General features: G+C 43.2%; 1 protein-coding gene across 2 annotated transcripts in view; it reads right to left on the minus strand.

Annotated features, from left to right (window-relative positions):
* ccnt2a (cyclin T2a) overlaps positions 1 to 22,766 on the minus strand; it is a 42,313-nt gene extending 19,547 nt beyond the window's left edge. For both annotated transcript variants that reach the window (XM_084315007.1, XM_084315006.1), the window contains exons 1-8: positions 22,597 to 22,766; positions 21,467 to 21,548; positions 16,754 to 16,882; positions 16,436 to 16,496; positions 8,804 to 8,866; positions 4,985 to 5,030; positions 2,172 to 2,335; positions 1,342 to 1,412 (exon numbers count right to left, since the gene is read on the minus strand). In XM_084315007.1, coding sequence (XP_084171133.1) covers positions 1,342 to 1,412; positions 2,172 to 2,335; positions 4,985 to 5,030; positions 8,804 to 8,866; positions 16,436 to 16,496; positions 16,754 to 16,882; positions 21,467 to 21,548; positions 22,597 to 22,754 — 774 coding nt within the window. In that variant the 5' untranslated portion in view covers positions 22,755 to 22,766. The remainder of the gene's footprint in view (positions 1 to 1,341; positions 1,413 to 2,171; positions 2,336 to 4,984; positions 5,031 to 8,803; positions 8,867 to 16,435; positions 16,497 to 16,753; positions 16,883 to 21,466; positions 21,549 to 22,596) is intronic.
* Positions 22,767 to 26,898: the final 4,132 nt, after the last annotated feature.

Genomic DNA, 26,898 nt, shown 5'->3' on the forward strand with positions numbered 1-26,898 from the left:
TCTTTGTATGGTAGACGTCGGATGATGGCCTCTTTGCTCAAATCTTCGTAGATAAATATTGGTTTATCACCATACTTCAGCTTCCCACGTTGGTTGCGAGCATATTTGATGATGTCATCCCTTGTTGTAGTTTTCCGCAGAGTGACAATGATGACTTTGATACTTTGCCCCTGGGAACCGATTCTGTAAACTTGTTCCACTTCTGGCACTTTGTTTGGATCGGTGTTATCCAAAATCGTTGATAACACTTTTGGAAAGTTGGTATCTTCGCAGTTCACTGCTTCATCAAGCCCCACAATGCGAATGTTATTCCGCCTGTGGTAACGTTGGGTTTCTAGTTGCCTCTCCATCGCTTCTTTTTTAAGATCTTTTATTTCTCTCCGGAGTTCTACTTTCACTTTTTCCATATCTTCTCCCATCTCTGTCATGCTACCTTCGTTCGCCTTGACTGCATGTGTAATTTCTTTCACCGTGTTCTCCACTGTCGTGATTCGCAAGGACTGATCGGCGATCGCTCTCATAACCTGTTCGAATTTAGTATCGATGTGTTCAACGTGTGCTTTGAAAGCTACCATCTGTTCTTTATCAGCGACCATCAGTTCTTTTATCAGGATAGTCAGAGAGTTGAAGTCGGGTGGAGTGGTGGTGTTGAAGTCGAGTGGAGTGGTAGTACTGCTTTCTTCAGTTGGCGGCATATGGTAGATAGATGCAGTGACGTTGGAATCCATAAATCTGGCTGCTCTCGCTTTCACAGAGCTTGATTCTGTACCTTCTGTTATGTTGGTCTCTATTAACTCTCTTTCGGGGACCGTAATCGATGATCCCGGTAAATTGTCCTCTTCCTTCTCCTCCTCGGAGCTTGTCGCCGTCGGCTCAGAACCAGCGACGGTTAGGACGTGTCTTCCTCGTTTTGTTACGTCCTGCGCCGTTGAAGTTGCCGTAGTTATTTTCTCTGTCGCCTTTCTACCTTTAACCATTTTGTCTTTTGATATGGTTAGTAGAGGGTCTTAACAATACATACGATGTGGTCTATTCTCTTTCTTTACTGTCCAAATAATGTTTTTAAACGAAATTAGCGTTGGTGGGAGCGGAGCAATTGCAAAATGCGTGCACTACATGTTGTGCTAAAACCGGAAGTCGCGGTGTTCCTTTTATATATATTTTTTTATTCCAGAGAATCATTATGTTATACTGTGCCTTTTTTATATATTTTTTTGTGTACAGCACTTTGGAATGCCTCTGTGTGTAAAATGTGCTTTATAAATCAGTTTTACTTGACTTATGCAGAACCGATATGTCATGATAGGTCAATATCGGCCGACCGGTTCATCTAATCCTTACCCTCCAGTTTCGTATCCTCTTCAGCTTGCCAGGCGTTTTCTCCAGAATCTGAAGGAACTCATGAGTCAGCTCTGAAGAGACGTAAAGACATAAACGCAATTAGGACTGTCCACAATTAAAAGAAATTACTTGATTCAATTGGCAAAACTGAAAAATTGTGTTTCCCACGTGCAATCATGCAGAAGGGCTTCATTCTTCCAAAAATAACCCATAAAAGATGATTCATCCACTAATTGACCGAGCGATGCGTCGTCTACGAGGGGGCAGCTCTTGTGATCATGTGAATATTCCACCACATAATCAGCCGTCATCCAATGTGACGGAGTGCTAATAACATATTTAACCTTCTAATAAAGTCAGAGAAGCAGACAGACTGACCATTGAGCGTTTGACAAACACGTGGCATCGTTTGGGTCTGCCGTTTGGGGCGTGTTACAGATTTAGTTTAGTCTATGATAGCGATGGATTAAACAGCGACTGAGTGTGCGAATAGCGCTACACAAGGTGTATGTGTGAAAGTCAATATATTTAACGTTATGGGTCGGTTCGCGTCACCCCGGTCCGTTAGAAGCACAAGGAGAGATTTAGGAAGGTACCAGCAACTCCCTTCTCCCCAACTTTGATATTGATAATTGTTCCTTATGCTTTCAGGTAATGCATTTGAAGGCAAAACATTTATTATAATTACACTATTTGAATTAGAGAAACACACCGAAAAGCGTGTCACCAAAAACAGCTGCGACACGTAGCTAGCATAGCGTTGGCTATACAGCCGGGGGAGCAGCCAAACTCAAGAGTATAAACTCGTAGATGAAGTCAATTCTCTTTACCGTCCAGCAGCTCGAGGGTGACAGAGTGATCCACATACTCCCACCAGTGCTTCCCGTCCGTGGAGACAGGAATCTCCCAGTTGGACCATTTACAGGCCAGGTGGATGCAGACACAGGCGATCACTGTGGGCTTGTACTGGAGGCAGAAGGTTGTGAGGTGTAGACTGATGTGCGTGCGTGCGTGTGAGAGGAAAATATTAATTTGTGTGTATGAGGGGATTCGAGACGTGCACGTTCGACCCGTGAGTGAGTGTGTGTGTGTGTGAGAGCACGTGAGTGTGTGAGAGCACGTGAGTGTGTGTGAGAGTGTAGTAGGTGTGGATTGTGGACGATGACGTGGTCAGGACCAGAAGGAGATATAGGGGAGAGAAAAAACACAAGAGGGAGCAGACAGTGTTAGTCCACTGGCAGCTTGAGTACACACACACACACACACACACACACACACACACATGAACACAACAACATGGCTTTACAGTCAACTGATTTCATGTCGGGATGTCAACATCAATTTCAAACTTTAGGGGGAGGGGGGTCAAACGGAAAAGACCCATTTTACACAAACGCTCAAATCGAACAAGTCTTTCGGAGGTTTTGAGAGCTTTTGATGATGTAAACGTAAAAAGACATTTAAAAACGAGCATTTTCTTATAATTGGTCCAATTCAATGATGTGTTCGAAACCAACCAATCTGTGGGACAGCTGCATCATAGAAAATAAATTACATAAAATTCAACGCTACAACTGTACAGAGTAAGAGGGGGTCATGTAAAAAATAAATAAAGATTGGTTAGAAACACAATTATAATTAACATTACATAAAAACAAATGGCTACCATCCAAGTGTTTACCTCAGCAATGTATAGCTATCACTAACTGTTTACCACAGAAATCTGTAGACATCACTAACTGTGTTTGTTACAAGTTCACCGTAGGCCAACCTAATATAAAAAGGAGATTAATATCACAATGAGTCAGGCGGGTTTGTTTTTGTTGGAAAGTCAACTCAAACCAGTCATTCATCCAGGCACGTCAGTCATCACTAAATACTTGATAAAGGCTACGGGACACTAGAGGCGCTCAGGGGTCCGTGTTAAGTCTGGGAGCTCAGCAGCGTCCTGTAGGTTTTACAAACAAAACACTACATAAGTCTGGGCCTGCGGTCTGGAGAAACTCAGAAGGCTCCACACTGAACAGTCTCCCCCCCTTCCCACTACATCTGGTAAGAGCTGGATGGTAACCGTGTGGAGCTAAGATAATAAGCACAATGTCTGGAGTCTGGAGTCGAACCTTCGCATCGAGACGGAACTCGAATCCAATTTTTTATTTTGTTCATTTCAAACTTTGTTTTGGATCAACTTGTGGCTGAATGGTTTAATAGCTTCTGTGTTTTAGTGGAAGAGTACCTCTTAACAGGGTTCCCACAGACATTGCAAAATGAAATGCAAGGACTTTCAAGTACTTTTCCAAGCACAATTTTGCATTTTAAAAAGGGCATTTAAAAGGATACAATTCACTTTGAAATGCTGTTTTTTTTTTATCAAAAAAAAAAATCTGAACCAATATGTATGGCTTAAAACCAATTTCCGACAATTAGTTACACTTTAAATAAAAATACAAATAATTTCTTGATTCAGAACAATTTTATCATGGATGAACAAAACGTTCAATGCTAATGGTTGATTTGAATTTCAAGGACTTTTTAAGCACCTTGTTAAAAAGAATTGGCTGTTTAAGGAATTCCAGGCCTTGACTTTTTTGGGTAAAAAAATCAAGCACTTTAAGCACTTCATGGACCTTTTGCGAACCCTGCTCTAAACCATCTCAAGAACATTCCTCTGCGCCTGCTTTCATTCTTTCAATAAACTGTATGAGGAAATGCAAGCTGAATGTCCAGACGACACAAACAGTTCGTAGGCAGCATCCAGTCATTGTACCTTATGTTAACTGGCTTATTACAACAGTTCCACATAATGCCGGGTATCCTATTATTACTTTATGCCAATAACCAATGTAGTAGGCTACTGTCAACAAACCCTTTAAGGACCCCGTCTGACAACTACACATGATGCCAGGGAAGCACCGGTTTAGCAACAAGAAAACCAGATGAGTGGTCAATATTATAACAGAAATAATACTTGAGGAATTTGCTAGAAAGCATCCTAAATGACAGGTCCTTAAAGGGTCCTTATCCAGAACGTCTGCATTGTCATAATCTTTTAAATGGGTTACAAAATGCTAGGGGAATAAATGTGAATGTTACGACAAACAAATACTAGAAAAATAAATAAATAAATATATATATATGACGACATATATTTGACACAAATCAATATGGAAAAAAAGAAAACAAAAGAGTCGTGGTACTTACCAGAGGGACCTCTACGTAATGTTTACATCTGTGTAATCTTTAGCTGCTATTCAGGCTACCAAAGTGTCTTTTTTTTTTTTTTAGACATATGCACTCTCTGCGCAACCGAGCAAAACGTGTGGAGTTTTCTCAAGCGCACCAGCTACACTTCACATCTTGCATTCAACCCATCTGTGCCCAACCGGTGGCGCCCTTGTACAATACACCGCACTGACTGCGACCGGGGCCGGTAACGCTACGAGCCACCCACGTTCCCGCTCCCGCTGTGCGGGGGACGACAGGGGAGGGGAAGCTCTGGGGAGGAGGAGGAGGGGAGTGGGGGCAAGCGTCCCACTAGCCGCCGGTGCAAGTAGTTGGACACTGAAAGGGTTACCCTGCATTACAGGAAGCTATTGGTGTGCAGTGCAGTCACAGTGCAACAAAGGGAGGGCTGGGTAACAACCTGTTGGTAGCCATATAATAGGATGTCTGTGCCAGATCCTTGCTTGCTGTGAGGGAGGACAGAGAGACACAGAGAGAGGGGGAGAGAGAGAAAAGGAGAAGGATGAGTGTTTGGCAGACAAGAGTTCTGATTATAGGGGTCATCATAGAAGGGGAGCTGGAAATATAACCTAGTGGTTGGGTTGCTAAGCTACAGATTGAGCCCAGAGGCCAAGACTGAGTAGATTTATCCATAGACACAAAACCAAAACCTTGTTCCAGGCACCCATGGTCAAACAGCATTAACCCCTGTGTGGTGTTCTCCTTTAACCCCTGTGTGGTGTTCTCCTTTAACCCCTGTGTGGTGTTCTCATTTAACCCCTGTGTGTTCTCCTTTAACCCCTGTGTGGTGTTCTCCTTTAACCCCTGTGTGGTGTTCTCCTTTAACCCGTGTGGTGTTCTCCTTTAACCCGTGTGTGGTGTTCTCCTTTAACCCTTGTGTGGTGTTCTCCTTTAACCCGTGTGGTGTTCTCCTTTAACCTGTGTGTGGTGTTCTCCTTTAACCTGTGTGGTGTTCTCCTTTAACCCCTGTGTGGTGTTCTCCTTTAACCTGTGTGTGGTGTTCTCCTTTAACCTGTGTGGTGTTCTCCTTTAACCCGTGTGGTGTTCTCCTTTAACCTGTGTGGTGTTCTCCTTTAACCCCTGTGTGGTGTTCTCCTTTAACCTGTGTGTGGTGTTCTCCTTTAACCCTTGTGTGGTGTTCTCCTTTAACCCTTGTGTGGTGTTCTCCTTTAACCCCTGTGTGGTGTTCTCCTTTAACCTGTGTGTGGTGTTCTCCTTTAACCTGTGTGGTGTTCTCCTTTAACCCGTGTGGTGTTCTCCTTTAACCTGTGTGGTGTTCTCCTTTAACCCCTGTGTTCTCCTTTAACCCCTGTGTGGTGTTCTCCTTTAACCCGTGTGGTGTTCTCCTTTAACCCGTGTGGTGTTCTCATTTAACCCCTGTGTGTTCTCCTTTAACCCCTGTGTGGTGTTCTCCTTTAACCTGTGTGTTCTCCTTTAACCCTTGTGTGGTGTTCTCCTTTAACCCGTGTGGTGTTCTCCTTTAACCCCTGTGTGGTGTTTTCCTTTAACCTGTGTGTTTTCCTTTAACCCCTGTGTGGTGTTTTCCTTTAACCCCTGTGTGGTGTTTTCCTTTAACCCGTGAGTTTTCCTTTAACCCCTGTGTGGTGTTCTCCTTTACCCTGTGTTCTCCTTTAACCCCTGTGTGGTGTTCTCCTTTAACCCGTGTGGTGTTCTCCTTTAACCCCTGTGTGGTGTTCTCCTTTACCCTGTGTTCTCCTTTAACCCCTGTGTGGTGTTCTCATTTACCCTGTGTGTTCTCCTTTAACCCCTGTGTGGTGTTCTCATTTACCATGTGTGTTCTCCTTTAACCCCTGTGTGGTGTTCTCCTTTAACCCGTGTTGTGTTCTCCTTTAACCCATGTGTGGTGTTCTCCTTTAACCCCTGTTTGGTGTTCTCCTTTAACCCGTGTGGTGTTCTCATTTACCCTGTGTTCTCCTTTAACCCCTGTGCGGTGTTCTCCTTTAACCCCTGTTTGGTGTTCTCCTTTAACCCCTGTGTGGTGTTCTCCTTTAACCCCCGTGTGGTGTTCTCCTTTAACCCCTGTGGTGTTCTCCTTTAACCCCTGTGGTGTTCTCCTTTAACCCCCGTGTGGTGTTCTCATTTACCCCCGGTGTGGTGTTCTCCTTTAAAGCCCAACCTCCAGGTTAAACCCTACTGATCAATTATGGGTAGTTTACATCATTGGTATATAATTTCATTATTTATTTTTTTCCATTTGACACCGGAAATGCCACTCTGAAAGAGTTAAAAAGGTCCACGCACGAATAACATGCACGCGCGAATCAAAAAAGCTTATCAAACGCCGACGTCACAACAGGACAACAGGTGCATATTAATGAGCCGAATCTAAAAGCTTATCAGACGCTAGCACCTAGCACCACTATGCCTAGCACGGCCGTGACGTCACTTCAGGAAACGTATGCCTTATGTCCGTCCGGGTCATAGTACTAGATCAATGGTGGCTCACTCGGTGCATCACAGTTAGCCTATATCTCCGCCGTCCCTGCTACAGTCGACTCGGGACCACTACACTCACTGACGTTAGCCTATAGCCCGCCGTCCCTGCGGGTGGTTCTCTCCTCTTTGTGTGCCCCCGTCCCCGCGGAGGAGCTTGTGGACTCGACAACAGCGGGCGCCGGAGCCCGCAGCGATAGTTAGCTCATAGCTATCGTGTAACACTAGCCTTTACGGGCTCGAGCACCCTACGGCTGCTGCCGCCGTCGCGTCCATGGGCCCCCCGGCAGGGCACCCGTGGGGACGGGGTGTACAGAGAGGAGAGAACCATTTTGGGTCGGCCGTTCATGCCGGCCAGCGAGCCGGATGTCGGGATATGTTGTTAGCACAATAGCTACCAAGCTAAGCTATGTTATCTACTAACGTTATAAACACAATATGTGTACAACGACACAATGATTTACATTATTACAAATATGGTAACGTGGTTGTGGCTTTTACAAATAGTGGTTAGCTTTAGAGATGGATGGATGGCTATAATCACGGAGCAATAGTGAGGTGAAACAGATACATTTCATTCGGCTAGTAGTAGCAAGCATATATCTATGGTAGCAAGGCTCTCTGCCTGCCACTAGCTGTGTGACTCAGCGCCCCCTGGTGAGCCCCCTGTTGTCCTGCACCTGTTGTGACGATCATTTCGATTACACACGCACGTTATGAACCATTGATTAAAATATGCACGTGCGTGGTGATTGTGTTGGGCAGACAAAATGTTTGATAAAAACGCTAAAACTGGGTCAATTTCAATATTTTTTTTTCCCTTCTTCATGAAAGCCACTGTTGGCCTAGTCCACATTGTTTATTGAACAAAAATACAACGTGGAGGTTGACCTTTAACCCCTGTGTGGTGTTCTCCTTTAACCCCTGTGTGGTGTTCTCCTTTAACCCCCGTGTGGTGTTCTCCTTTAACCCCTGTGGTGTTCTCCTTTAACCTGTGTGTGGTGTTCTCATTTAACCCCTGTGTGGTGTTCTCCTTTAACCTGTGTGGTGTTCTCATTTACCCAGTGTGGTGTTCTCCTTTAACCTGTGTGGTGTTCTCATTTACCCAGTGTGGTGTTCTCCTTTAACCCTTGTGTGGTGTTCTCATTTACCCAGTGTGGTGTTCTCCTTTAACCCCTGTGTGGTGTTCTCATTTACCCTGTGTGTTCTCCTTTAAGCCCTCCTTTAACAATAAAGCCGTAATGTAATCATACTCAAACAGATGTTTATCTCAATTACAAGTAATCTAGACGGCATAAATTGTTCACATTTGCCATTTACCTCTGCTACATCACATTCATCAATAAAAGTGATATTGTTTTGTCATAAATGTGATGTCTGTAAAAAAAATAAGAATAATATGGAATAAATCATGTTTATCTTGAAAGATATAAATGAAACAAGGTGGATGCAGACAGTGAAGGAACACAGCGAACCCTTTTGTTTCATATGTACTCGTTTTCACCTACAATGACCACACTTGCGGGTCCAGTGGACCAGAACAGATTAAAATACACGTCAATCCCAACTAGTCTCAGGCTCAATCTGTGACCTGAAGAACCCAACCTTGTGTATAGAGAATGGAGAGACTGGCCGCAGGGGTCATCAAACAGAGCCAGTTATTGTCGTTATGTAATCATTACATCAGAGCAGTTGTTGACAGCGGGAGGTGGGACAAGACAAAAGAGCAGAGGGGGCATGGTGAGCAGAAGAAGGAAGCCTCTACCTCGCACTAGCTGGGAACATTTCACCACATCAGTGTGTGGATGATCAATAGATATTTCAAAGCCTGGAACAAAATACATGACAGGTGAGTTCAACACAAGGACACAAAGTCAGGAGGTGACATGTCATTCAGTAAACACACTCACAACAACAAAATAGATCAAAAGGAGATTCTTTTCACTCCCAATACATTTAAAGGGTGCTATAGATAACATTTATCCACTAGGTGTCGCACTAGAGCACCAGCATGTAACACTGAAGGCCCTCCCATAGTCGAGCAGACTGTACACAGAGCAGACCCCGCGGAGGTCCGCGCGGACTCTTTGAGCTTTGATCTCAGCGGACAGCAGACCCACAGCAGAGTCCAAGTGCGAAGCTCCTATTTTCTGACGTGCGGACGTCCGCGCCGCTGACTTGGTGTCACACAAAACGCTGCTCGGCGTTTTGGTTGAAATCGAACTGCATTTAATGTGACGCCGATCTGCATTTTACTCTGACCACTTGCTCCATGCCAAGAGAGATGTTTGAATGGCTTTTCTAAATGGTGTGTAAAATTGCCAGTTTTATTTCAAAATATTGGAAACGGAGATAACATAGAATGTTATCTCTGTTTCCAATATTTTGAAATAAAACTGGTGCTTTTATTTCATGCAATGCGTGTTTCATTTCAGCACCACGCGCTGTCCACCTCAAGCCTATACGGTACATTGCATCTCGCTGCCTATATACCTGTTATTCAAGTGCGTAAAACTGCCCGTTTTATTATCGAAATATTGGAAACGGAGATAACATGACATAAGTTGAACAGCGTGGGGACAATTGTGTAAACTGGCGCGTAGGGCTGCAACTAATGACTAATTTGGTAGTCGACTAATCTGCCGATAATTTTTTCGATTAGTCGACTAATCGAAAACCAATGTAAACAACAACAAACCAAAAAAAAAAAAAAAAAAAAAGGATTTTTTTTTTTATTATTACCTATCTTTGTGAAAGTGGCTTCTCAGCTCTGGTCCAGCTGAAGACAGAGCAGAGGAACAGATTGGACATTGAGCATGACCTCAGAGTTGCTTGTCTACCATCACCCCAGACTTTGAGACTCTTGTCAGGACCAAACAACAACATCATAACATGATGATCCCATAGCAAATTAAAATAATGACTCATGAAACATTTGAATTTGGATCTTTAAGCCACTTTAAATGAAAATGTATTTGAAGAACAATACAGCAATCACTCATAACAAGATAAATAAATTAAATAATACAAATTAAAGTGGAAGTGTACTTTAAATAACTTTTGTTTGCTGTGTGTGAGAGGAGTCTGTGTGTGTGTGTATGTGTGTGTGTCTTACTCTGATCGCTGTGTGAGTGAGAGGAGTGTGTGTACTGTGTAATTTGTGTGTGTGTCTTACTCTGATCGCTGTGTGAGTGAGAGGTGTGTACTGTGTAATTTGTGTATGTGTGTGTGTCTTACTCTGATCGCTGTGTGAGTGAGAGGAGTGTGAATGTGTGTGTCTTACTCTGATCGCTGTGTGTGAGAGAGAGGAGTGTGAATGTGTGTGTGTCTTACTCTGATCGCTGTGTGTGAGTGAGAGGAGTGTGTATGTGTGTGTCTTACTCTGATCGCTGTGTGTGAGTGAGAGGAGTGTGTATGTGTGTGTCTTACTCTGATCGCTGTGTGTGAGTGAGAGGAGTACGTGTGTAATGTATTGTGTGTCTTTCATCTCCTGCAGGGGAACAATGTTTTCAATGTCCAAAATTTGCTATGGGATCATCATGTTATGATGTTGTCTGGAACCCTGAGAAGCCACTCTCACAAAGATAGGTAGTGGGGGAAAAAAAAATAATAAAAAAAAAAAAAAAAAAAAAAAAAAAAAAAAAATGTTTAATGACTAATCGACGCAACAATTTCTCGTCGACGATTTTTTATAATCGACATCGTCGATTATGTCGACTAATCGTTGCAGCCCTACTGGCGCGTGACATGTAGGAAATTGGTCCGCGGAGGTCCGCTCGACTATGAAAGCTCAAAGAGTCCAGTGGACCTCCGCTGAGTCCAGTCCGCGTACAGTCTGCTCGACTATGGGAGGGCCTTAACAGTTGCATTCCACGTGGGGAAATAAGAAGTAGGGAGGGGATACATGCACACAACATGTAAACAACAACATTAATTTTGGACCCGCAAACAATTTAAGATAAATTAATTAAAAAAAAAATTGGGGGGGAGCAATACTTTTATTCTGCATATTTCTAAAAGCTCTGTGGATGTATTATTAAAAAAAATAAAAAATGATGTGTCTACATACAAATGTTATCTATAGCACCTTTAATAACAATGGATAATCATGTTGTCATTTCTTTTTCATTTGAGCTTATAAATCACTGGGCCAGAGCCTTTTATCACTAGATGAATTGTGAATTCGGTAACAAAAACAAACGTTTGGCTGAACTAAGTAAACTATGTGGGACCTAATTAAAACGGTTGAGTCATTTCACTTGACGTCGGTGACGAGCATTAATCTTAAATATTGCTCTGTGACGAGCATTAATCTTAAATATTGCTGAAATTCCAAAGTTGGCCATACAAACAGTGGCAAGAAACATGACTGGGGGGGGGGGGGGGTTGCCATGGTGACCACAGCATTGAACACAAGGATGCCATTCGTGGAGATTCCATAGCAGATTCCACTATGGCCACATCACTTAGCAGTCGTTCAGTCTGAAGTGAATCGTGGCACTGAGAGAGAATAATATGTCACCCTTACATGATTCACTCCAAAGAAAATGAGCTTGACAAATAACCCAAGTGGTAGTTCATAATACAATATATTACATTGAAGAGGCTGCAATCAAAAGGAACACAGCAACATTGTGGGAAATGTGCTTACCGTCTTCTCCAGAGTCAGACAAGAACATAGATAGATACCAATTAATCTTGTGCTATCCGGCTGCAAGCTACAAATGAATGGAAGCAGATATGGACCGACCAGAGCCTTCTAAAAAGAGAGTTGCGACACTCTCATAGACTTCTATTGTAATCGTGGAATGCGGAAGTGAAGCGCCTCAGGGGCGCCTATAGTTCCAAGTTCCAGCGTTGAACCCCATTCATTTTCAGTTTTTACGAGGCACGCTCGCTAGTAAGTTTATGAAATCAAATTACTGTATTTCTTTTTTTTACATTTTAACTAGTGCTGTCAGGCGATTAAAACAATTTATCTAATTAATTACAGGATTTGTAATTAATTTATCTAATTAATCGCATTTTAATCGCATAACCATTTTAGGCCTGATATTTTATATTCTATAATCATATTTCAAATTGCATGTGTCCGGATGGCAGAATTCAGTACTGTATCTACAAAACCTTCTGTTTAATCATCTTCCCTTTATTCATTTGCTTAAATTTTTCAGGTCTGGTCAATTTTAGCATGGTGTTATTCACAGTCAAACAAAATAAAAAAATAAAAAGAATTGAATTGATATTCTCATTTGGTTCATTACAATTTACTCAAGCCTAGTAACAGACACAGTATTTCTGACACTGGGAATACATTCCCTGAGATCCATAGATGTCCCTAGAATCAGATACCAAGAACATGCAAATGGACCATTTAAAAAAAAGTTTGTAAATGTTTATTCTACGTTGTTATGGAATGAACGAGATAAAACATTTTTTAAATGTTTATAAAAAATAAAAATATAATTTCGTTAATTTTGAGTTAATTTTCATAACACGATAATTTGCTGTGTAATTAATTAATCTAATTAACCAGGGCTGTACACTGCGATGATATCGTCGCGAATTGCCCCTTTAATTGGCCGTTGCGATTGGTAAATATTATCTGGGGGCGGGCTTGCGAGTAGTGCTTTCAAGCTTGCATTCGCATTTCACTCCTAAATTATCCAAGGCGTGTGATGACGCGATGACGTCACTCACGCGAGCTGAGCAGTGAGCACTCAGCAGGTATGATCAGCGGGAACAATCGACTGAGCACTCACTCTGATAGACTGGCTGACTGTCTGATTTAGCTATGAAGAAAAGTAAAGCAGGGCTGTACGCTAAGCTTTTTCACTAGGGGCACACTTGCCCCTAAATGAGAAATTTAGGGGCAAACAATATTTTTTAGGGGCAAATTTTTAAATAACTATTTTACCATTATAGTAGGGCTGGGCGATATGGCCTCTAAATGATATCGCAATATTTTGACATTTCCTCTAAAGCACTTAAAAATGCTTGATTTAACCCTTTGATGCATACAGTCACGCCAATATGATGATTATAATAAGTCCCTGCAACATATATTTGCATTATTAAACCATGAAGATGCTTTAAAAAATAATTGAATGAAAATGTACCAAGAGTAGTCTACTTACTGACACACTAATAAAAAAAATTATTTACATCTAAGACAATTTATATAAAAACTCTTGGGTGCCTTTTACACAGTACTGTGTTTTCTATCCACTTTAGCCAAACACACACACATATATATATATATACACACACACTACTGTGAGAAAATAATAATCACACAGACTTAATGATTTTAGAATATTTCAGATAATGAAATTAAATGTTTATATCATCAACTATCCAGTTAGTATTTATACTGTGTGTAACATTTGGCTACTTTAAATTATTGAATGGAGAGAGAGAGAGAGAAGAGAAGAGAAAAGAGAGCGAGAGCGAGAGCGAGAGCGAGAGCGAGAGCGAGAGAGAGAGAGAGAGAGAGGGGGGCGAGAACGAACAAGAGAGCCAGCCCCCCCCCCCCCCCCCCCCCCTTCGCGTTTTGATAGTCTAAGCTGCCGTAGGTGATGACGTCACACTCGAATGTAAACAGGAAGAGATGGAGACACACAGAGATGGAAATTCAATGATATACAGAAATGAATAACCAATAAATATGAAGTTATGTTTAAACTTCTGTTGTCAAGCGGTCAATATAACCCACCCCTTTCCTCACGAATGGAACTAGTCTTGTGGAGTCCGCTTTGACCGTTTTCCAGGGTTAGCAGAGATCGCTAGTTAGCTTAGCATAATCCTAATGGTAACCTTGGTTAGAAGCTACCGTTAGCTCATTGCTCGTGTCAATTAAATTGCATGTTATTAAAGGTCCGCGCTGGTCTGTCTAATTAAATTACAACCGCAACATTATATTGCACTGTACAGCCCTGGTTGTAGGCTAATGTTTTACTACAATTTGTATGGATTAATTTAGGAGTGAAATGCGAATGAAGGGTTGAAATTACCACTCGCAAGCTTGCCCCCAGATATTATTTTAAACTCGCACGGACCAAATTAGGGGGCAATTTGCGATCATATCATCGCAGTGTACAGGCCTGTAAAGTTAGTATTGTTTCATATTTTCGACGCGTTCGACCTCCTATAGTGAACTGAACTGAACTCAGACACACGGAGAGAGCTGCGGTGTCTGCTGCTCCTCCTCCCTCCCGCACCCGTGGCTGTTGTAAACACTAGTCTCTAGTGGGACACTGGGACCTCGGTGAGCCTGCCAGCCGGCTAGCTACTGATAGCTATCAACAAATGCTCCAGTAAGTCTAGTAGTGCATGATAGCTCGCGTTAGCTTACTGTTCAAAACGAAACGTCCCATTAAACTAAATAGTTCAGATAGCTCCTGATATCAATGTCTTCTAACACTGAGTCGATGCGTATTCGAGCTGAGAGCACGCTGAATATAGTCAATAGGGTCCAGCTGCAGCGCCGGAGAATCCTGGCCATAGCTGGAGGCTACAGTATAGGGTCCAGCTGCAGCTCCGGGGAATCCTGGCCGTAGCTGGAGGCTACTCGAGTACACACAGACAGTGGAGCTGGTTGCATATAGCGAGCATTTAGACTTGTTGCGTGGTGGCGATGTCTCGCAGATAATACAACTACAAGTATGATTATATAATATATATATTTTATTAAAAAGAAAATTATATAAAATAAAAAAAAATCTTTAAATCAAAAACAATCGATATAAATAATGGTAAATTGTTATTTAAAAATGTGCCCCTAAAAAATATTTTTTGCCCCTAAATTTCTCATTTAGGGGCAAGTGTGCCCCTAGTGAAAAAGCTTAGCGTACAGCCCTGTTAACGCGATAAACGGACAGCCCTAATTTTAACACTTTGGGTGCCAACTATTAGCCGCAGCCGTCTGTAGCGAGGCCACCACTAGATAGATAGGGAACGGTCACCTTGTTTGTAGAGCTAAATCTATATTCTAGCCATGGATTCAATACTATAGTCATTTGACACTGGGTTTCTTCCGGTCAAGATGCAAAAAAGAAATAATTTTTCCATCCATACATTCCCGTTTTATACCGTGGTGAATATGAGTGTTATTTTGGAATGAGCCGGGCCAGTTCCTGAGAGGCTGGTTATAAGACGCAACGTGTATTATAGTAAATGCATTGGCGTTTTGTCCCTACACACGCTACTTTAAAAAAATCAAATGCATATGATTGGTATTATGTTCCATCATGAATGCATGAAAGGGTGTGGGGGGGGGTCGTTTTTCGATGCTTTGATCGTCACCAACGGAATACGTTATGGAGTAGCATTACACACATACGCTCGGATCGCAATGAAAACATTATTGGATCAACGCAATATTGATACCATATAGCCGTTACCTTGACTAGGATGTACCCCGAAAAGAATATTCCAATTATCTGATCGCCATTCCAAGTATTGATGTCCATCGTTCCGCCAACATAATCCAAAACAGAATTCACCAGGGGAGTAATTGTTTCTTCTCAATCCGAGCATTAGAACCGCTACACTTGTCCGACTAAGAATAGTCCGCCCGGACCTATATCATCGACGCACAGCCAAAGACTCAACGTTTCAAAGGATGTGCAATACCGGCCGCATACCACCAGGCGGCGGCATTGGACTTTTGCGATCTCAGACTCATTCCCTATGATAACAGCAGGCTCCCTGGATGGAATAGGGTATTAAAATCGAAAAAAAAATTAAACGATCCAGAAATGTGTTAACATGTGATTGGCACTCAACGGTCGGGCGTCAGAAACGTGTAAATAAGTGAATGGCACTGGAAGTTTTAATGCATTAGCAGACCTCATGGATTTAGTCAATAGTGGTATTTTATGTAGCCAGCTTTAGTTAATGTTTATCGTAAGATAGTTTGTTAGATTCTAAATGCAGTTAGCTAACGTAAAGCAAGATTTTTTTTTTAAACTATTGCAAGCTACATGAACCACGTGATCGGCGGTACAGTGAGCGTGGTGGCGAGGTCACAGAGTGTCGCAACTCTCTTTTTAGAAGGCTCTGGGACCGACTAGCCAAAAAAACACTTCTCCTGTAGTTTTAACCTAGGCTAGTGTTCCGTATCCGCTTCCATTAATTTGCGCTAAGCTAGGACTAGCTCGCAGCAGGACACAGCTTTCTACTGGACGCAGAGGGATAAAATCTGTATCCATCTTCTTGCCCGACTGGAGAATACGGTAAGCACATTTCCCATAACGTTGCTGCGTTCCGTCAGTGAATTAGAAGGTGGTCCATCATAACACATTTTAGTGACAAACGATAAGGCAATGATAGTGATGATAAAAACAAAGTTTGTCTCTCTCTTTCAAGTCATCCATTCTGAGTCACCGTTACTCACCCAGGGTCTGCAGCAATATGGTTTCAAGCATCACCAGCTCTTGAGCTTGCTGGAGGTATGCCTGAAGTTTGATAGACAGTCATTAACCACACCCCCTAACAACAGAGAGTCTCTTTAGCTCTTAACTGCCAGTGCTGCTGGTATGCAACGCCCTTTTTAGTTTATTTTATACACGCCAAGAAGAGGCCAAAGCAGGGCGGGTTTAAGTCCCTTTGACAAAAGCGAAAGAAAAACTTGACCATGGTTTAAACGTCACCCAGTGAGAAGTGGACAGACAAGACATTGAAAGAGGTGAAACCCAGAGCTACCCAGACTTACGTTACTCTTTGTGTCCAAGGGCGCCTCCTGGGGGTTTAGGCAGGCATGTGCAACTTTAATCACATGCTCTAGTTTCCGCGGCTGCTCTTCCACTTTTGCAGCCAAGAATAAGGTCGTTGGAGAAATGATCTGGAACAGAACAAACTGAATGTTTCACCATGACAAGACAAACCATGACAATTACAGTGGTAGTTTTTGGTGTGCTCAGGGTTTCCCCCAGTGGACTGCAGGACTGAGTTGACGTCAGGGATTCTTTTTTGTGGTTGTTGATTCAAAAGGTGCTATAGATAACATTCAGCCACTAGATGTCGCACTAGAGCACCAGCATGTTACATTCAGCCACTAGATGTCGCACTAGAGCACCAGCATGTTATTTTCCAATCAGGTGCATTCCACGTGGGGAAATAGAGAGGGGCCACATGCCTGCAACATGTAAACAACAGCATTCATTTTGGACCCGCAAACTTGATAAATTCATTAACCTCTTAACCCTTTCAGTGCCACGGACGACATATCTCGTTTTATCAGCCCCCCCATTGAGTGCCCACGACGACAAATAGTTTTTTTTATTAGCGATCTGAATTCATATTTCATCAACCGAGTCTCCCGTTGGTACACCAGCCCCTACAGCAGCGTTTCCGTTAGCCGGTAATTACCGGTATTTGACCGGCAAAATCTGTTGAAGTCCGACATATTTAATCTCTCCGGTCTTAATGTCCGGTGAAAATAATTCCCTGAGTCTAAGCACAATTTGATTATTTGAATTGTATTAAAATAGGCTAAAATTAAATAGCCTATGCGATGAACCAAACAATCATTACATTTGTTTCATCGTTGCTTCTAATAATGACAACAACGTTGTCAGCGAGAGCTTAGTGCTGGGTGTGCAAACTTTTGTGAAGCTGCAGAGCCGGAGCAGCAGCAGCACAGTGGAGTACTCAAGCAGTACTCCAATTCAGCCATTGGCAATTCAATGTTGGGTGGGGGGCGCTGCTGTGCGGTCCCCAGAAAAGAGCCAATAACAGCTGAATCTGCTGCTTTGCATCGACATACTCTCGCAAATAAGTCATTGGGAGGTGGAGAGTCGTCACGCAAACCCACGATAATGTTGCCGTCTCTCTCTGCCAAATCTCTCAGTTCTTCGCTTGATATAATTAATACAAATGTCCAATATAACGGAATTCGTTAGCTCATAAAAATGTGATTATAACAGACTGTTTATTAATGTCGGGCGACTGCCCACAGACACCTATTTGATTTAAAGTCGGCAGCAGCATGGAGTCTCGGGACTTATTTTATTTGGAATATAATGACTTTATACGCAAAAGTAGCCTAGTTTTAAGTAAAAATATTATAAATCTACATGCCTTGATGATGTCATTCTTTTGTTTTGTTGTCATTCTTTTGCCTATCAATTGTTTTTAAGCTCAATAAACTCTGACCGGAATTTCTCTCATTTGACCGGTAGATTGAAATCTACCGGACACTGAGGCCGGCAACAATTTTTTCTAACGGAAGCCCTGCCCTACAGGAGCTCAGATTAGAAAACAGCGCCCCCTATCGTCTATCCCTGTGTAACTGCAGGTCAGTCGCTTAGACTGAGGGATCTGATCGCGGGACGGAAATCAGCCTGGAATATATATTTACAGCAGCCAATAATCAATCAATAAGCGTGATCGATATTTGGAATGGAATAATCTTTTTGGAGAACATCTGATCTAAGGTAAGGATTCTATTAGGGCTGACCCCTACCCTATTAATTGATTAGTCGACTAATCGGTCGAAAGGAGCCGTAGTCGACTGGCCAACCTCTTAGTCAAATATAATAATAAAAAATAAAAATAATTTAAATATATATATATTTTTTTATCATTCTTTCCAAAAGAAAAGAGGCCTAGAAGCGTGGCTAACGCTAATGGCACGCATACCAGAGGCTAACTGCCTACGAAAACAGGCACAGAGGCACTGAAAGAGGATTTCACCCATCTAATGAACACACTAGATTAGACAAATATCAAGATGTATCCATCAGTGGACCAATTGCATGCTTTTTTACAGAGGACAAGAAGCCTTCAGTCGACTCCTTCAGACATTAAGCACCCCCCACAGCCCAAATGGAATGATAAAAAAAAATAGTTTTTTTTTTAAATATTTGACTTCCCCCCCTGACCAATAGTCAACTAACGGCAAATTTTGGCCAATCCTAGTCGACCATCCAAATCCTTAGTCGGGGACAGCCCTAGAGTCTATGTTACCAGTCTTGGGGTAATCGGAACTGTATTCGCTGAGATAACAGCGTGTCCCCTATGTGTGATGTGTCTGTTTGGCTGTGATCGCTGATGAGGAAATAAGAGAATAGATGTCAGATCGCCTCTATTAGTGTGCATACGTACACATATACTATCGATAATCTAGCGTTTATTTGAAAACGATTCATAAATAGGCCGAAAAATTACAACGTTTGTGTATTCTAGAATATTCCAGTAAATGTCTTTTATCACAGAATCTTAATATTTTCCTTGAAAACTAGGGCTTTTCAAAATGCTATGAAACGAAAATGAACCGATAAAAAAAATCCGTTTCGACAATGTTGACTGCAAACAAGTCATTGATAAGCGACGGCCAGATTAGACACATAGCCATAATTTAAAACATAGATTAGGCGTTTTTAACGCTAACATTGAAGTGGGTGGCGGCATTCAAGGAGGTTCCGGGGCACCGAGCTCCGGCACGGAAAGTGTTAAGCATGGGAAGGCACAGCGGTGGGCCATCACGCATGCGCACGCACGCCGCTGCACTTTGCCCTCGTCTGCAGGCTCCGGGGTGCGTTTTTGCCGATCAACCAATACATTGTTGGAAAGTAAAATTTTTCCGCCTTTCGATCGTCACCCTACTCGACCTATTGCGTGCTTCCAGTCTCGAATTACAAGACGAAACATCTGAAGTGACCACGTCAGGTTTGGCCGGGTCCTGTACAGACCAGTCACAGCTGATGGCGAAAATGATTGACCACCTCTGTAGCCAAGGAAATTCTGGAGCCAATGTTATCCCATGCGAGGGATGATTGCAACCAGAAATGGGTAGAAGAAGCCAGGGAAGTCCTTTATTTTGACTAGAGCCTCTGAATCAATGGAAGCGTACGGCCATTGTGGATACTCATGCCGAATTAACGCCACACACACACATTACAAAAACACCAATTTTCTTGGGATTGTTATCAACTTTGGACCTGTACTATAGATAAAACTTCAGGGCAGGCTATGGAACGGTTATGTTTTCCAGCTCCTACCTCTCAGGTGGAACTTGAAAAAAGGCATCCGACAACAAGTAAACAGAAATCTTAGTACACAAAACATTTACTTCAGTGTGTTCAAACCTCTGTAACTATTTAATTAGCACTCAGTGATTCTTCTTTGTTGTGGAAGAAAGTTCAGAATGTTTCCTTTCAAAAGAGACCAGACTCATGCATGTGCTATAAGTTATAAAGTATAATAAATCGCAAATTACTTTAGGTATGCAATCGTCCAGTGGTAGTGAAGCACTAGTAGAGGCTGCAGTGGTATTGAGCACTAGTAGAGGCTGCAGTGGTAGTTGAGGCACTAGTAGAGGTGCTGCAGTGGTAGTTGAAGCACTAGTAGAGGCTGCAGTGGTAGTTGAAGCACTAGTAGAGGTGCTGCAGTGGTAGTTGAAGCACTAGTAGAGGCTGCAGTGGTAGTTGAAGCACTAGTAGAGGTGCTGCAGTGGTAGTTGAAGCACTAGTAGAGGCTGCAGTGGTAGTTGAAGCACTAGTAGAGGCTGCAGTGGTAGTTGAAGCACTAGTAGAGGTGCAGTGGTAGTTGAAGCACTAGTAGAGGTGCTGCAGTGGTAGTTGAAGCACTAGTAGAGGTGCAGTGGTAGTTGAAGCACTAGTAGAGGGTGCAGTGGTAGTTGAAGCACTAGTAGAGGTGCTGCAGTGGTAGTTGAAGCACTAGTAGAGGTGCTGCAGTGGGAGTTGAAGCACTAGTAGAGGCTGCAGTGGTAGTTGAAGCACTAGTAGAGGCTGCAGTGGTAGTTGAAGCACTAGTAGAGGCTGCAGTGGTAGTTGAAGCACTAGTAGAGGTGCTGCAGTGGTAGTTGAAGCACTAGTAGAGGCTGCAGTGATAGTTGAAGCACTAGTAGAGGCTGCAGTGGTAGTTGAAGCACTAGTAGAGGGTGCAGTGGTAGTTGAAGCACTAGTAGAGGCTGCAGTGGTAGTTGAAGCACTAGTAGAGGGTGCAGTGGTAGTTGAAGCACTAGTAGAGGCTGCAGTGGTAGTTGAAGCACTAGTAGAGGGTAATGATTTAAACTGTTTATTAGCAACTCCGAGCTTCCAGACCCCACTGTAAAGCTGTGTTAAACCCATATTGTACGCTGGGTATCTTTGAAATTCATCTGATATATTTTTGACCCACCCCCAGCCCCCGATCACCGCTTGGTACTTTCTTTTTAGCCTGGTCGCGGCACAGCTGAGAGTGACTGCCGTCACTAAAGCCCCAGGCTTGCACATCGCAGTCACGTAAGGGGCTAGGATAGCTGGAGAAAGATCTTGTGTATTATCAAGTCTGACTGATAGCAACCCCATACATTATTTTATAGTGGAAATGTGTCTGTGTCAAATACTGTTCGATGGTTAACAACTATGAACAAAGTTACGATATGCACCATAATAATCTCAGTACTTCTATTAATACTTACATTTCTGTGGAATTTGGTGAAAGAGTGGTTCATATAAAATCTATGCATGTAAACAATAGCTGTATTTATTGTAAGTTGGGAGCTGGAGGATAGGTCAAGGAAAGTAATTCAATGTCAAAACAAACCACCTAGCCTAGATTAGACCATTATAAATAAAAATTTGTGATTTTGTTTAATTACATGGCGTCAATCCACTGCAGCTAATTGTAAGACCTAAACTGATCTGCTCTACATCACTACAGCGCCTCAGGTTGCTTTATTCAAGAAGCATCACAGAAATGACCGGTGACTGAGTGAATAAACATTACTTTGCTGTATGGCTAGAGACCAGCAACCAAACAGCAACAGATAGTGTCAACACATTTACATGATTAAGTTAGCTAATGTAAGCTAAACAATCGCAACACTGTTTTATCAAATGGACTCCATCAGCAAACAGATTTGTTTGTTTATTAAAATAAAGCTAGCCTGCAGAAAGGGGCACTTCACCAAAAAGAACAATGCTGATTTATTTTGCACATAATCTCACACATCCAAAAAACCCTAAACTGTTTGCATGGATTCATTTAGTTTGACAGTTATAAAATGAGTTAGAATATGGCCAACAGTGGTGTCATTGGGGACAGTGAATCCGTGTGTTATGTTCATAAGGTAGCAGTCCCTATAAGACATGGTATTATAGCTATTTTTATGACATCACTGGTGGCCATATTCAAACCAATTTACTCTCAATAACTGTCAAACTAAACGGATGTGTGCAAAACAGTTCAGAGCTTTTGAACGTGTGTGTGTGTGTGAGAGATGTGCAAAATAAATCAGCATTGGGGTTTTTTGTGTTGAAATGTCCCTTTAACGTTCTGGCCTCATCACCAGTGTGAGTTTAGCGATATCCAACTGAGCAAAGCAAGCCAGGAACCCCATATAAAAGAGAACAGATAAGACATTTGTATCCAGAGTAACGTTAATACGTGGATGTTAACAAAGACAAATCAACACAAACACGTCTTTTAACCGTGTCGTGGCCGCTGTGTGGCAGTTAGAGAACACAGTAAGCTAACGGGCCCATCATCATGAGCGCCATGTCTTCTCCACTAGCTTAGCCGGCGACACGGTTTGTTTACAAAGGATACACGTTTAGTCTCTGGCCCATGTCCTGGACGAGGTTCGCCGCCTGCTGCCGGTACGACAGCTCCCGGTCCGGCTCGACCCCGCACAGGCGAGACGGCGTGGTTTCCAGCTGCTCCCGGGTGAAAAACCATTTCGACGACGATCCCCGGCACGCCGCCATTGTTGCTCTCCGGCCTTCGCTCAGTCAGGACACAGAGAGCGGACGTGACGTAGGGTCAGGACACAGAGAGCGGACGTTGTAATGATAGGTGCTATCATAGCTGCTACCACTAAGTGGCAGAATAACATCATGCAACGAGTCGTTCGAGTTCGATGAGGAAGTAGAGGGGAACGCCCTGGATGGGACGCGTGAATATTAAAGGCAACCAACTTGTGTTCGGCTTTTCTCTGATTGGCCGCGCCCCCCCGCCCCCACGCGCAGGCAAGCGCAGTCGTCCCACGTCCCAAATGAAATCCAAGGAGCGCAAGCGAGCGGCAGCGCGGGCGACCAACTTGTGGCTGCTGTTCCAACGCACTTGTGTTGGGCTGCGGTAGCAGTGGAGCGCTATGAAATGCGCTGAACTAGAAAGCGTAACGTTATTATGTTTCGCGTTTTTAACAACCAACTACCAGATTCACTCGTGTATAAACAAAGCCCATACAGTTATGAAATGCGCTGAACTAGAAAGCGTAACGTTATTATGTTTCGCGTTCCATTGATTAACGCCATTACCTGCTGTGCTGTAGGAAGCAGAGGTACAGTAAGTTACAGTAGGTGTAGGTTACATGTTTAATCAAAGCCCATACAATTTTTTAGATGAATGATTGTGGATATAATATAGAAAACACATCATTATGATATTGTCAGACAATGGTGAGTGAGATTGATTGATTGATTGATTGAAAACTTTATTAACAGATTGCAGAATGGGTACAATACAGTACAGCTCAATACACACAATTGTTAAGGGGATGCAGACCAGAGAAAGACTTTCGTCTTGTTTACATCAGGGTCCCCCATTTTCAATTCATCAGGACATATATGACATACATGACATACAGATAGTCAGTACTGCTACATCTATACATTTATGACATACCAGATTTGCAAATACAGTACTGTTTGTGATACAGAAGGAGTCAGGAAAAGGGAGTATATACATTTGACGTAGAAACTGTACATTGGAGGAGGTTGGGTGGGGGGGGGTTGGGTACACTGGGATATTGACAACCATACTGGGTAATCTACATTGGAGGTGGTTGGGGGGGGGGGGGGGCACACTGTATAAACAAGCAAAACTGTACATTGAGGGGGGGGGGGGGGACACTGTACAAACAAACAAAATTGTACATTGGACTATCGACAACCATACTAGGTAAATGACTGTACATTGGCAAAACTGTACATTGAGGGGGGGGGGGAGACACTGTACAAACAAACAAAATTGTACATTGGACTATTGACAAAACCATACTAAGTAAATGACTGTACATTGGAGGGGGTTGGGTTAGGATATTTACAGGGGCCAGTGTTGAATTGCAGTCTCCCGTAGGTGTCCCTTGAGAGAGGTTTTGAAAGTGGGTAGTGATCCACATTCCTTTACAGCTTTGGGTAGGGCGTTCCACATTGATGTGGCATAATTGCGAAACGTGTTTAGTCCCTTATTTGAGCCGAATCTGGGTTTAACATGATTTGTGGAGCTCCCTCTGGTGTTGTGATCGTGGTATTCACTGACCTTTGGGAAGTATTTTGACATGTACATGGGTACCTTGGTCGTGTAGTGTATCTTGTAGACCAGGCCCATTGCAAGTTGCTGTACTCTGTCGTCTACTCTAAGCCATCCTAGGTTGTCAAAGTGGGCAGGGGTGAGGTGGGTTCTAGGAGTAAGGTCAAGCAGTAGTCTGACCAGTTTGTTTTGAGATGTTTGTAATTTTGTTTTTAGCGCCTTTGAGGTGCTTTGGTACCATGAGGTGCAAGCATAGTCGTAGTACCCCTGAATGAGTGCTCCTGCCAGAGTCTTCAGGGTATTCTTGTTTACCAGAGAGGAGATCCGGTACAAGCAGGGGCGTAGCTGGGGGGGGGGGGGTAGCTTAGGATGATTCCAAGGGCCCAGCACTGGGGGGGGGGGGCCCAATTTTTTTTTTTTTCTTTTTTTACTAGACATCACTCAGGTGTATTATTGATGCTCTCATTGATACTATGTTTGTTTCTGAAGTGTGTGTGTGTGTGTGTGTGTGTGTGTGTGTGTGTGTGTGTGTGTGTGTGTGTGTGTGTGTGTGTGTGTGTGTGTGTGTGTGTGAGATATATATAGAGAGAGGGAGGGCTTTGGTAGACTATTGCCTATTGCATTGGTCCATTCATTGAAGATGAACGCAATGCGACATCCTTTACTAGGCTCACCCACCAACAGTGCAGGTGCTGAACTGCTGATCCGAATGTATAGGTAAAAACCATATTATGCGTTTTCATCAATAAAAAAATGGCCAAAAAAAATTCCGCTGGCGCGCTTACGCGCGCTCGCATTCACTGGGGGCCTACAAATACATTCTTTCATGGGGCCCAGAATCTGGAGCTACACCCCTGGGTACAAGAATCGAGTTCGTTGGTTGACTTTTTTTATTACATTGGATGCCATTTTGTCACAGGAGAGATTAGCCTCTAGGATGGAACCCAGGTAGGTAATTTCATCTTTCCTTGTGACAATATTGTCACCCACTGTAACTGAGAAGCCGTCGGTCTTGCTGAGTTTGTTATTTGAACCGAAGAGAATGGACTCTGTTTTGCCCATGTGTAATGATAGTTTGTTATCAGCGAGCCATATGCAGATTCTGCCTAGTTCCGAGCTGAGGGTTTTTTCAACCTGTAACTTGTTCTTGTCAGAGACCAGCAGGGCTGAGTCGTCCGCAAACAGGAACAAGTTGCAGTCACAAGCTGACGACATGTCATTTGCATAAATTAGGAACAGTAGCGGTCCTAGTATGCTTCCTTGTGGAACACCACAGCTCACTGTGAGGGGGGGGGATAGGGTACCGTTTACCTCCACCATCTGTTCCCTCCCCTCAAGGTAGGATTGCATCCAGCTGACTGATAGACTATCAAAACCAATTGCTTTTAGCTTGTCAATCAGAATGGAGTGATTGACCGTGTCAAATGCCTTTTGTAGGTCCAGCATGACCATGCCGCAGTATTTGCCTGCGTCCACCTCTTGTTTGATGTGGTCATTCAAATAGAGAAGGCATGTGTCAGTGGAGTGGGATGTTCTGAAGCCAGATTGGAATTCGTAGATTAGATTTTTTTCCGCTAGGTACTTTTCGACCTGTTCGTAGACTATCTTTTCCATGACTTTCGAGATGGAGGTGAAAATAGAAACAGGGCGGTAGTTGCCTGGGTCTAATTTGCTGCCCTTTTTGTGCAGAGGGGTCACCCTCGCAATTTTGAAGTCCTTGGGGACGTGTCCCTGTTTTATGGAGAGGTTTATTATGTGTGTGATGATTGGGGTGATGGCGGCTGCTGAGTCTCTGAGGAATTTGGAGGGGATGTTGTCATGGCCAGTGGCAAAACTGAAAAAGAGAAATATATCTCCAGTGATAAAACCCAGTGCTCTATGTCTCTATGATACACAGCGTGGATGGGCTTTCAGAGGGAGAGGCATGACTTCGCAACAGCCATATTAGACACTCACTGTACATCAGTGTGGAACTGTAACGTTATATGTTATTTCGCCCGTGGAGGCTGCTGAGCCTGAAGCGCCAGCGGGGCGACGCGGTGGTTTATCCCCGGCTTCCGTGCGCCGCCGCCGGCTTGACTCGGTCCAGCTCCAGCAGCAGCGGCCGTGCTCCGTTGTAGAACGAAGCCCTTCAATGACAGAGCTCTCATATTTTGCGAATGCATAAACTATATCTTAAATTATGGCTATGTGTCTAATATGGCTGTCGCTTATCAATGACTTCACGACAGCCATATTAGACACATCGCCATAATTTAAGATATAGTTTATGCATTCGCAAATATGAGAGCTCTGTCATTGAAGTGGGTGGTGGCAGCATTACTAACAGTAGCGATTTTTATTGTTTTGTCATGACCAAACATAATCCCAACATGCGTGAACATAGATAGGAGGTGTACTGTATGTCAAATGTCGGTCATGTGGTGGAAGAGTTTAGTACAGTCACACAACAGAACACCGCTGTAGTACAGTCACACAACAGAACACCGCTGGTTCGACCAGCGCTTCTGCCGCGCCGCAAGGGCGTGTGCTAGTGGATTGATAGAAACGCTTAACGAAAAGCTGAACACAAGTTGGTTGCCTTTAATATTCACGCGG

The sequence above is a fragment of the Notolepis coatsorum genome (assembly GCF_963971535.1).
Source record: "Notolepis coatsorum genome assembly, chromosome: 5".
Classification (NCBI taxonomy): domain Eukaryota; kingdom Metazoa; phylum Chordata; class Actinopteri; order Aulopiformes; family Paralepididae; genus Notolepis; species Notolepis coatsorum.